The 12966-nt window shown below is 33.8% G+C and overlaps 1 protein-coding gene across 1 annotated transcript; it reads left to right on the top strand.

Annotated features, from left to right (window-relative positions):
* The first annotated feature begins 375 nt into the window (after positions 1 to 375).
* Positions 376 to 10115, top strand: LOC100812836 (probable polygalacturonase). Its single transcript, XM_041005484.1, has 10 exons — positions 376 to 380; positions 498 to 648; positions 1776 to 2025; positions 2224 to 2288; positions 2396 to 2550; positions 6981 to 7332; positions 7761 to 7881; positions 7984 to 8158; positions 8247 to 8317; positions 9341 to 10115. Exons 1-10 carry the CDS (start codon positions 376 to 378, stop codon positions 10036 to 10038), a joined length of 2043 nt encoding a protein of 680 aa, XP_040861418.1. The 3' UTR covers positions 10039 to 10115.
* The last annotated feature ends 2851 nt before the right edge of the window (positions 10116 to 12966 follow it).

Genomic DNA, 12966 nt, shown 5'->3' with positions numbered 1-12966 from the left:
AGAGAACAAGGGAGGGTACATCCCTTGTGGATCTTTGCTTGTAAAGGATTTTACAAGGTTGAAAAGAAATCTCAAGGACTGCAGGTCGCTTTGGGACTAGATGTAAGCAGGGGTTGTTGCCGAACTAGTATAAAACTCTTGTGTTTGTCTTCTTCTTCCCTACACTCTTTAATTTCCGCTGTGCACTTTAATTAGCGCTTTTACTTTTGATTAAGTTTTTGTTTTTGTTCTTTACTTTCTTAACATTATAGTAAAAGCCTAATTGAATTTAGTAACATTAAGAAGGATAGAGTTTTAATTAGTAAAGGTTCATTAATAATTAATTCAACCCCCCTTCTTAATTATTCTGAGGCCACTTGATCCAACAATTTGAAAATGGGGTGATTGTTATTTAGAGTTGAGAGCTGTTTTGGCAAATTTGTCAGACTAACCAGTTGTTGTCTTATGCCTCTCACTAAGTGGTTTTTTGCTTCAAAATATGATTATCATCTCTGCAGTTGGAATTATCTATTTCCCCTTGGAACTATCTCTGCAGTTGGAACTTATAACACTATCACGGACAAGAGTGATGTGTATAGCTTTTGGGTTGTGCTTATTGAGCTGATATCATCCATGCCAGTAGTTTTAGCAGCCAGGGAAAGAGATGAGGTTAACTTGGCAAATATTGTGATAAAAAGATTCAAAAAAGAAAGCTTAGTGAGCTTGTAGACCCATCCTTTGGGTTTGAGTCAAACCAACCAGCTTCATCCAGCAAAGTACATCCTCCCCAAGCAACTGCACACAACTCGGGTGAACTTGGAATTTGAATGAATAATAAGCTACTAACTTCACTGAATTATTTGACTGAGTAACTGGAAAGGGAATCTAACAGGCCCAATGCCACCAAAGATGAAACCAAACATACTACTACTTGTCTGAATGTCACACACTGAAATTAATGGTAGCAAACATTTCCACCAAACAAAATTTTGTACAAAGTCATGTGTAGCTAAGCTATATGTACCAGATTTTTATTCTAGAAAAATATGAGAAATAGTAAATTTCATGTTATTAATTACTAATCAAAACTAAATTGTTGTTCCACCTGCTTTTATGTTCCCAATAGACAATAGGGGGAGATTTGAAGGCTGAAACAAAAGTTTGAGAGTCAACAAGGTTTGTATGAGTTGTAATCAACTTAATTTGTGACCTACTGAGTAGCAAAAGAATGATCAAGGATTTTGCATTTCAAATCCGAGTAGCAAAAGGACATTGTAAAACCAGAGAAGTCCGAAATTCTAATCCCATTCCTAGCTAGGATAAGAATAAAAGGAAAAGGGGAAGATGAGGTGCTCCGATTAATGGTTGATGAAGATAACTTGATTACGCAGAATTGCAACAACCTGCACTCTACCTAAACGTTAGAATTTTAGGACCAAAAGTGGTTATTGGTTAGAAGCAAGCTATAACTCAATACAATCAATACTTAATTAAAGCTTGTAGAGTTGGAGTGCAAGAGGGTTTGGCTTTGGTTTAGTTTGTCTATTTATTTATTGTACCTATGGTTTGGCAGTGTGGTTTGGAGGGAAGATGGTACTAGACAAAGGTTATACAGGAGGACAAGTCATTAGTATATTTTTTGCAATTTTGACTGGTTCCATGTAAGTTAGCTTCTACTTTCCCATATACATTGTGGATGGATGAAACAATCCATATCTTACAACCTCTACCAAGCTTGGCAGGAAAATTTGATCAAATTTTCTGGGCTAATTTCTTTTTGTTGGTCTCTTGGGCAGACATCTCTAATCTTAACTGCATTCGCTGCAGGACAAGCTGCTACCTTTAAAATGTTTGAAGCGATTAAGAGGCAGCCTGATATTGATGCTTATGACACTGATGGTCGACTGCTAGATGATATTTCTGGAGATATAGAGCTTAAGAAGGTCTGCTTTAGTTATACTTCTAGACCTGATAAGCAAATACTCAATGGATTTTCAATTTCAATACCAAGTGGCACTACTGCAGCTTTGGTAGGGCAAAGTGGAAGTGAGAAATAAACAATTATTAGTTTAATAGAGAGATTTTATGATCCATAAGCTGGTGAAGTTCTCATTGATGGTATCAATCTCAGAGAATTTCAACTGAAATGGATCAGACAGAAAATAGGACTTGTTAGCTAGGAACCAGTTCTCTTTGCTTGCAGCATTAAACAGAATATTGCCTATGGTAAAAATGTCCCAACAGATGAAGAAATCGAAGCTGCAGCTGAACTTGCTAATGTTGCTAAGTTCATAGATAAATTTCTCCATGTGAGCTCGTAATTCATCATTCATATTTGAAAATCTTCTGTGTCTATGTGTGTGTATTCAATAAGAGGCCTTTTTATGTCATTACTTTTGTAAAATTGTGAGTTTAGGGACTTGACACAATGGTTGGCAAGCATATTAGAACAAGCACTAATTTAAGAGGGGCAATGGGATACATTGCACCCGAATGGCTAAGGAATGCACCAATAACTGCCAAAGTTGACAAATATAGTTTTGGGGCTAAGGAATGCACCCTGCTTTCGATGTATGTTTGTGATAACACTACGCTACCCTTAGGGGAGTTGCTATCATAGAAATTACATAAAAACATTCAAACAATGCAGCAGCACCAGCAATCAATGCATTGCAATTCACAAACCTAAACTAGTATGAAAGATTGAAAAATTGAAGAAATGGGATACCTGAAAAATGCCCAGCAATCAATGCATTGCAATCCTACTTAAAAGGATTTTACCTTTTGTACAACTAATTAAAAGCTATAACACATAAGCTTGCGAAAGATGATTGTACAGAGCCGCACATGGCTGGTTAAATTTATGTTGAACTTATTGGCAAGAGTTTGTTTGCTGAATCACTAAAATCCTGCATTTTTCTCCCTAAAATGCTCAGTAATGTATGCATTTTTTTGCTGAATCACAGGGATCCTTAAGATTTAGATAACACATACATTACTCTTGCTGAGTGGATAGATATTTTAAGTTACCAAATACTGAAACACTGAATGGAAATCTAGCCAAGACTGGATATTTAAATACTTGACGGACAGGGGTTCTTACCTTTAACACAAAGTTGATAGATGAAGTGCTTCGTCGTTGCTTTGTAGACCTTCAAGAGTGAGATGACCCAGCCAAAGCTTCAGTGACATAGAAAGGGTGACTTCGAGGGTCACACCTGTGAACATAACCACAAATTCTATGAGGGTCACACTAAGTGGAAGACAAACAGAAAACTAATAAGGGGGCTTTGACGGAATGTATTGAATACAAACCTTTGAAGGACAATGATGAACTGAAGCTTTCAAAGGAGGATGGAGAAAGGGTTTGCCAAACTGAGTGCGCAGGGGGGAAAAGCTTTTGAAGGACAATGAGGAACTAAAGTTTTCGAAGGAGGATGGAGAAAGGGTTTGCCAAACTGAGTGTGCACGGGGGAAAGAATTTGGTTTTTTAATTTATCAATAACACAACATCGGTTTTCTTGGAAAAACCGATGTTAAGGTTATAAACTTAACATCGGTTTTGATGAAACCGATGTTAACAAATTAATGTTAGCATCGGGTTTTAAAAAAACCGATGTTAACATCAACTAGTTCACATTAGTTTTTTCAAAATCGATGTCAATTAACCGAATTTATTACCACCATGCTCTTGTTAACATCAGTTTTTAGAAAAACCGATGTTAACATATTGTGTTAACATCGGTTTTTTTAAAAAATCGATGTTAAAAAGTCTCGTTATTTACCATTTTGCCACTCCATTTTTGTTAACATCGATTTTATAAAAAATCGATGTTAACTTAACGATGTTAAATATAGATTTTGTAGTAGTGGATATACAAAAACTGCTTTTGGGATACCTTCAATAAACAATTAAGAAAATGTATATTTATTTTAAATTATTCTCAATGCAAGAAAATCTTTGTGACTGTAAAAGTTTAATGAAAACATAGTGTTAAATGTTAATATACAGAATGAAAAATAAATTTCCTAAGTTGTTTTAAAGGAGTTGCGCTGTATTTTTTTTTTTTTTGGAGTTATTGCCATTCTAACACCCTTATTTTTGCCCATCTTTATTTGTTTGTCATTTAAATTTTCACTTTTGCCTATATTTAAGTTTGTCTTTAATCTTTATAGTAACAAGAAAAATCTTTATATAAAAATCGAAATCAACATGTCTATTTGTGATTTTTTTTCCCTTATATGATTTTTGATAAAACAAAACAAGTATCTAACTTTACATTCTTTTTGTATGGAATGAAATGCTTTAAAAATGACAAAAAAATGTTAAAAATCAAATACATTTATTTTCAATTTTTACAAAAGATTATATTTAAATAACATGTCAAATAAATGAATACTGTATTCAATGAATATATTACAAAAAATTAAACTGAAACAATATTATTTCTATTTGTTAAAATACTAAACCTAACTTTGACAATAAAATAGAGAATTAAATTTAAAAACAGTAGACTAAATATACAACATGTTGAGATAAGATGATTAATTTTTCTATACTTAAAATACAAAATGAAAATTTAAAGTTTAAGCATTAGTATTTACAACTTCTAATTTTAATAGTAATTTTTTAAAATTTAAAAAATGTTACTATAAATCAAACCTAACATCTTTTTTGAAAATCAAAGAATGCCAACACATACATAGATAGACATAAAATAAATTATTAAATTAAAAGTAATATATATGTCAATATATAATGAGAAAAATGGTTATAATATATAAATTTTAACGAAATAGAAATGCGGGCACATATAAATTTCATATAGGTATTGCATGACTATTATTACTTAATTATAGAAAGAATAAATCGTAAAAAATTTCAATAGGTTAAATATTTTTAAAAATAAAATATCTTCCATTAAAAATTTAATTAACCGTATTTTTTAATTTTAACGTAATTATATTTTATATATTATTAATTATTTCAAAAATTGATAATTTTATTTATGCAAAAACTAAATACAAATAGAAAAAACATATTATTTAAAAAAATTCATGCAAAACATTTGTTACAAATATATTTTCACAATAAAAATAAGAGTCAATTAATTACATATATTTTAAATAAACTAAATACTAATATAAAAAAAACATATAAGTTAAATAAATTCGTACAACACACGGATTTAAAATCCAATGTTAAAATATGTTAGATATTTATTGAATCAAACCAATGATTATCATCAAATTAGAATTTCAATCCAACAACTCATAAGAGTTTAAGTTTCTTTTACATATAATATATAGATTAGAGCATGAACAAAAATATAAATATATTTATCCGCATCAAATCTATGACATATATTTATTCAAACCGTATTAGACATGCAAGGAAAATTATTGTGAATAAAATTCATGAGATTAGTACTAAATAAAATTTGACACATGAACAAATTTTTTTATAATAACAAATATTAAAAGCCGTAAATGAAAGGATCATTAAGATGAGATTTTGATAGTGGATAAAATTTTTTAAAATAACAAAAATTAAAAATCGTAAATGAAAGAATCATTAAATATTAATTGAAGATAGGATTATTGCTTACCCAAGTAAAAATTATATATGGAATTAATTATTTTATTACTTTATAATAAACGTAGGATTATATTTTCTTTTCTTCTGTATTTTTGAAACTAAAAAATTCCGTTAATGTTTATTAATCAACACAAATTCTTTTGTATATATAGTTCCCTTCATTACTCATATTCTTTTATGGACGCAATTAAGAGTTAAGTTATTAACATTAATCTTTTCTGAATAATGTAACCTACAAATTATAATTAATGGTTTAAATATATATATTTTTCTACAATTTAGTATTTTTTGTGTTTAAAATATTTTAGATAACGATTTGAACAATAAAAAATATTTTGAACAATAAAAAAATAATATCTAAAATTTTCAAGGACAAAAAATAAAAAAAAAACTTTAAATAAAAAAAATATTTAAACCAATTATAATTATGATATGTCATGAGTTATGTTGTTATTAGAGTGGTGCAGTACTCTAACAGTAGACAACACCTTTTTGAAAAAAGGGTTAACAATCAAGCAAAATTTCTATAACTAAATTTCTATAACTATTATGATAATTGTAGGATGAAAAACTTTTCAAATCGTCCAAGAAAGGAAAAACAATCTTTTTATCAATCGTCCAAGAAATGAAAAGCAATCTTTTTAAGAATGGCAGGACGTCATGGCACATTCTCATGCACGTAGACATTTTTTTTCCTGTAACTGCCATGCCATTTGACAATACTGTGGTTTCCTAACACGTAACTGCATACTTTAAATATTCCATAATGTAGCATTGAAAATCAGCACGACCGTGAAATTCTCCGATAATCTCTCCCCAGATTATATATAATCACCTACAATCTCTTTACTCTATCATATATGCATTAGTAATAATTAATAAATCTCTTTAAATACATGACCCCTTTGTCTTCTATGCCACAAACAAACCTCACAGTCACACTCAAACTATGAAGACGTGTCCAAAACTCAGTAACTCCTGTGTAATTATTTTTTTTTTCTTTGTGTGTGTTCATTGAGTTTTTTTTATATGCAAACGATGTTTTGTTATGATTTTTCTTAGTATATTGAATTTTCAGTGTTTCGATCATTTTGGTTTCTATGTTTGTTCATGGACCCCTCTTCTGTCTTTGCTTTATTCTTTTGAATAATTAATTGATTACCTTCCAAGGTTTTAAAATCGCGATTAATGTTCTCTTGTAAGTCGCATAAAATTGTTGGTAGTGATTGATAGTTGGTGTGGTTACAATGGCAGTTATGGAAATCTCCAAAATTACATATATATACAATAGTGGGGCCTTAATTGAAGTTGTGGACCACAACTTCAAACCTTATAGTTATAATAATTTTAGTTTCAGGACAAGAAAACTTGTCCTTTGTTGTGCTTTTGGTGTTTGATATAAACTTGATTTTCTTCTACAGGTTGTTGGGGTTATCTTCACAGTTTTGTTATTGGGATTACAAGGAGTTAGGGTTGTTGAATGCAGAGTAGCCAATGGATTGGACTGTTTTGAGTACCCTGCTATCAGCTGCAGAAAACACAGTGCAGTTTTGACTGATTTTGGTGGTGTTGGTGATGGAAAAACATCTAACACCAAAGCTTTTCAATATGCAATTAGCAATCTCAGCCATTATGCATCTGATGGTGGAGCTCTACTTGTTGTGCCACCAGGGAAATGGCTAACAGGAAGCTTCAATCTCACAAGCCACTTCACACTTTTTCTCCAAAAGGAAGCTACCATTCTTGGATCTCAGGTATTTTTAGTCACTCCCCCCTCTTCTTTTTTTCTTTTTTTTAAAAAAAATTATTAGACTATTTAATGATTTCATGTTATAGCATGTGGTCGATCATGTTATGTTTATTTGAGACGTGTGACAATTTAGAAAAATTGTATTTTTGTATAGCTAAAAAATATTTAATATGACCTCTTTTCGGCATGGCACATGTGTACCCTATTATAATGTAAAAATACATTAGTCAAAGATACATTAGCAGTTGTTTCTTGTTACAGTACATTATTAGAATTTGGTCACCTAACATCAAGTCACTACTAGCCTTTCCTTTCACCTTTTCGCCTAACTACGATTTCTTGGCCGTTAGTTCAGCTGCAGTTTTTTTTTTTTTTTTTTTGCTTCTTTTTTATTTATGTTGATGTTTATTGACCATGGACCCACATTAACAGGATGAATCAGAGTGGCCCACCCTTCCTGTGCTACCATCATATGGCAGAGGAAGGGATGCTCCTGATGGAAGGTTTAGTAGTCTCATTTTTGGAACTAACCTCACTGATGTAGTAATCACTGGTAACTACTAGCCTCATCACTAAGCAGCTATTAGAGGTTGTAAAGGTCATGCATGTCTCATTGGAAATCATTTTTAATATCACTTTTATTTATTCATTATAGGTTACAATGGAACAATTGATGGACAAGGGTCTTATTGGTGGGACAAGTTCCACAAGGGTGAATTGAAACTCACCAGGCCTTACATGATTGAGATTATGTTCTCTGATCACATCCAGATATCAAATCTCACTTTGATCGATTCTCCATCTTGGTTTGTCCATCCAATTTACAGCAGGTTTGACAAGCATTTTCGGTTGCCTAGATGGTTAATCTTAATGCACAATATTTTCTGTTATTCTAATACCCCCTATATATCTCCACAGTGACATTATAATTCAAGGGTTGACCATTCTTGCCCCAGTTGACTCTCCCAACACTGATGGAATAAATCCAGGTAATTTTGTTTGTTTGTTTTTTTATTTATTTAATTTATTATTATTATTATTATTATTTCCACTGGCTTTAAGAGGAAAACACTAGATAAAAAGAAAAAAAAAGGAAAAGTGATAGGTTTGAGAGAAAATGAATGATACTGCTTCACAAAAGAAAAAATGAATGATATTCTGCAGTTGTCTATAATAAGAAATAAAAGCTAGTTCGAATACACCAATAATGTAAATGTTATTTGGACTTGGCTCCTTTAAAAGTTAGGGATACACACTAGAGGATAAAATACGATAATAACCATTAATTCAAAAAATAATGAACGAGGTTTGCGATAAAATAAAATAAAATATATATGTAACAAAAACTAAAATTAATTATAACACCAACAATTGTTTTTTGAATTAACCGTTATTATTCCACTTTATCCTTTAAACTGCACATAATTAATTGATTTTTGAATTAATTATAATAACCATTAATTCGAGTTTGAATTTACATTGTCACACAATTTATATAAATTGTAATGTAGAATTGTTAAAAGATTTTTGTAATAATTACTTTTAAAGTCATTCTAAAATAATTTTCATATAATTTTATAATTTTTTTACCCGTAACAATTGAAACAAATGACATAAGGTTTAGAATAACTCACACCCCATTTAATCTATCAAAATTAAATTCTAAAATATGTGTTTGTTTTCTCCATAATTTGAACTTCTCATCTTAATTATGTGTATTCAATCAGAAGTAATGGACATGCTTTATTACAACCAGTTATTACTCCATCTTGTTCTTATTTATAAGACTCAATTTATAATGTTATTAATAAACTATTAAAAAAGAGGATAATTTTAAAAAAACTTATAAATTTAAAACAAATTTATTGTTAACAACTAACTTAATCACTTTTTTTAAATTTGATGAATTAGGTAATTGAGTCTTGTATACAGAAACAAGGAGTAAGTAATAAATAGTAACTAAATTGGTCCAAAATTTTAGCCGCTGTCTAATTGTTTCCTCCTTTTTACAGATTCTTGTTCCAACACTAGGATTGAAGATTGCTACATTGTCTCCGGTGATGATTGTGTAGCAATAAAAAGTGGTTGGGATGAGTCTGGAATCAAATTTGGAATGCCAAGCCAACACATAATAATCAGAAGGCTTGAATGTGTGTCCCCAGATAGTGCCATGATTGCCTTAGGAAGTGAAATGTCTGGTGGAATCCGAGATGTTAGAGCTGAAGAACTCACAGCTCTCAACACTCAATCAGCAGTTAGAATCAAAACTGCAGTTGGTAGAGGAGCTTATGTGAGGGACATATTTGTCAAAGGAATGAACTTAAACACCATGAAGTATGTGTTTTGGATGACAGGTTCTTATGGCTCACACCCTAACACCGATTTTGATCCCAAAGCACTTCCCAACATTACAGGAATAAACTACAGAGATGTCATTGCAGATAATGTCACATATTCAGCAAGACTTGAAGGGATTGCTAATGATCCTTTTACGGGAATCTGTATTTCTAATGTGACTATCCATAGTGGAAAAAAGAAACCGCAATGGAATTGCACTGACATTGAGGGGGTTACAAGCAATGTCTATCCTAAGCCTTGTGAGTTGCTGCCTCTGAAAGAGAAAATTGAGTGTCCTTATCCAGATGACAAATTGCCCATTGAAAGTGTGCAGCTGAAGACTTGTTCCTTTAAAAGTGTCTCATTCTTCTGAGAGAATGAATGTAGACGAAAATTTTAAGAATATAGCAAACTCTATTGTCATCCATTTAGGAGTTTTTAAAAAATGAAATCAAATAGAAATTATAGAATTAAATGGTCTGTTTTTCTTATTATCAAAATGATTTTAGGATTGGAATATCCTGTAATCAATAATCAGTGATAGGTATCAACTATCAAACAATTTTGGAATATCCTGATATGCATTTCAAGCAATTTTGGATTCACCACATTCTCAAATTTTCCATCAGAAATCATTGATTTGAACCAGTCAACTATATAATGAGCCTGCAATTTGGAGTCATGCTAAATTCATTATCTGAAAGACAAGCAGGAATGAAAACCAAAGACTGATGAATCCAACATTGCTAGTGTTACCTGTGGTTGACTTTGATATGAAGGAATCCTTCCTGATACAATCTCCATGATAAATAATCCAAAATCATAAATTTCATTACCCTCAGTTAAGGTACTACTGGAATGACAATCTGGAGCTTCGTAACGGGAGCATGTGAAAATAAAAAATAATTTGAAAATTTACGATTAGATTAGTTGTATCAAATAAGAACTTAATTTAAAAGTATTGACACTGTAAAAGCTTTTGACATTGTCATCCAAATACAAATTGTCATTTATGCTAAATTTGTTGACTTATATAAGAAAAGAACTATCTTAAAAGTCATACCTAGCTAGAATGAATACTAATTGGTTAGCAGTGTAAAAAAATTATATTGATAATGCATATAAATTAAAATCATAAAATAATATGTGATAAGAAGAAATTGCTTACAATGTGGAAATATGTAATGAAGTTAAATAATTTGATAATTTTGTCAGGGAAAGAAAACTAACCCCGATGCTTCCACTTCCAGAGTAATGTGATTCCATTCAGGACTGAGAACCTTAATGTTATGAACAAAGAATCATCAGAAGCAGGGGTCACAGAGTATGGAACAGGGTCAAAGAGAAAAAGCCAGAGACCACGATACCTAAAGGATTATGTGGCAAAATGAGTGAATCAACAACATTGTCAGCAGCAGCATTGTCAACAAGGAATCTTTCAGGATCTTCGACCGTTAGAGACGCTCTCTACTAGCATTATCCATATCGTTTTGCAAAATTCCTCCAAGGCACATATGCCAAATTCTGTTAGAATTACACAATTCTAGAATAGAATAGAAAGCTTATAAATGGAAATTGATGTAATTCTAAGAGAGCAGATCAATAATACGAATTTTCCCTTCTTTTACCTTTCTTCTTGGAGGTGCTAGATCCTCGAATTCTAGCTTCTGACCACAGGGTCATAGCAACTTGGTGCTTTCATTGAGCCCAATTGCCATGGCTGAATCCACTCGCTCCAAGTCTTTTGATCGACTTAAGGAGGCAATCGTGAAACTCGCCTCTAGCCATCTTCACGTTTCCAAAAAGCTTGATGACCTTATCAACCGCGTCACCGCCCTCGAATCCAACCCTCATTCCCCTTCGTCCTCGTCCACTAACCCTCCTCACCACAACCCAACCCCTTCACCCCACAGGCTCAAACTTGATGTACCCAGGTTTGATGTGTCAGACCCCTCTGGCTGGGTATTCAAAATCTCGCAATTTTTTTAATACCACGGGGTCCCTGACTCAGAGCGGCTCACGGTCGCATCGTTTTACATGGATGGACCTGCCCTCGCGTGGTTTCCGTGGATGGCCTGCAACCATCAACTTCCCACCTGGACAGGGTTTCTTCAGGCGATTGAAGCCCGCTTTGCCCTTTCTCCTTACGAGGACCCAATTGGGCAACTCTTCAAGCTGGTTCAGAAAGGCACGGTCAGAGAATACCTGGCTCAGTTCGAGTCTTTGGCCAATCGCATCACCGGATTGTCACCCTCTTCGCTCCTGAGTTGCTTCATATCGGGGCTCGAACCTGATATCAGGCGTGAGGTCCAAGCCCTTCAGCCCTTGACGAACGTTAGTCCATGCGGCAGGGCTGGCTAGACTGCAGGAAGAAAAGCTCCAGGATTCCCGACGAAGCTTCCGCAGTAGGTCCTCCTTCACACCCTCACCTTCAACCCCACCTCCCCTTTCGATGGTTTCTCCTCCCTCACCATTGCCCTTGCTTCCTTCCCCACCCAAACCCCTTCCCTTACCAGTCCGTCGTCTCAGCCCGGAGGAGCTTGCCAGCCGCCGTGAACGCGGATTATGCTTCTATTGTGATGAGAAGTACAATCGCGACCACCGCTGCGCTTCACGCTTCTTCCTTCTGGTTGCAGATGAAGACCCTGATGACGATCCACTTAACCCTAATATAAGCCCTTCTATTTCCCCTAACCCGCCCCGACCCGATATCACAAATAACCCATCCCCAACTCACTTACAACCCGACCCACCCCTGGCCCAGATTAGCCTTCATGCACTCTCAGACCACACAGCCCCTAAGACTTTGCGCATGACCGGCCGGATTTCCCAACAGATCGTCGTGATCTTGATTGACGACAGCAGCACACATAATTTTGTGCAAGCACGCCTCGTCAAGTCACTTGGATTAAACCCCCAACCTACCCCCACCTTACGAGTTCTTGTCGGTAATGGCAATGAGGTGGTTTGCTCTCAAATTTGCCTAGCCGTCACCATTCAACTTCAGGGCCATTCCTTCACCGTCGACCTGCATGTTTTGCCTCTGTGCGGAGCTGACATTGTTATGGGCGTGCAATGGTTAAAATCATTGGGACCTATTCTTACTGATTACAATGATTTAACCATGAAGTTCTTTCATCAAGGTCATCTTATCGAATTGAAGGGAACTACTAACATGCACCTCCTCGCCGTCTCTCCACCGCAATTAAGACGCACGCTTCAAACCCAGAGTGCGAGTGAATTCTTTCACATTCGTGTGTGCTCTCCCACTTCACCATCACCGACAACCTATCCTGAAATC

The sequence above is a fragment of the Glycine max genome, chromosome 9 (genome assembly GCF_000004515.6).
Source record: "Glycine max cultivar Williams 82 chromosome 9, Glycine_max_v4.0, whole genome shotgun sequence".
Classification (NCBI taxonomy): domain Eukaryota; kingdom Viridiplantae; phylum Streptophyta; class Magnoliopsida; order Fabales; family Fabaceae; genus Glycine; species Glycine max.
Note: the sequence above shows the minus strand (reverse complement) of the source record. Positions and strands in the feature narration are given on the sequence as shown.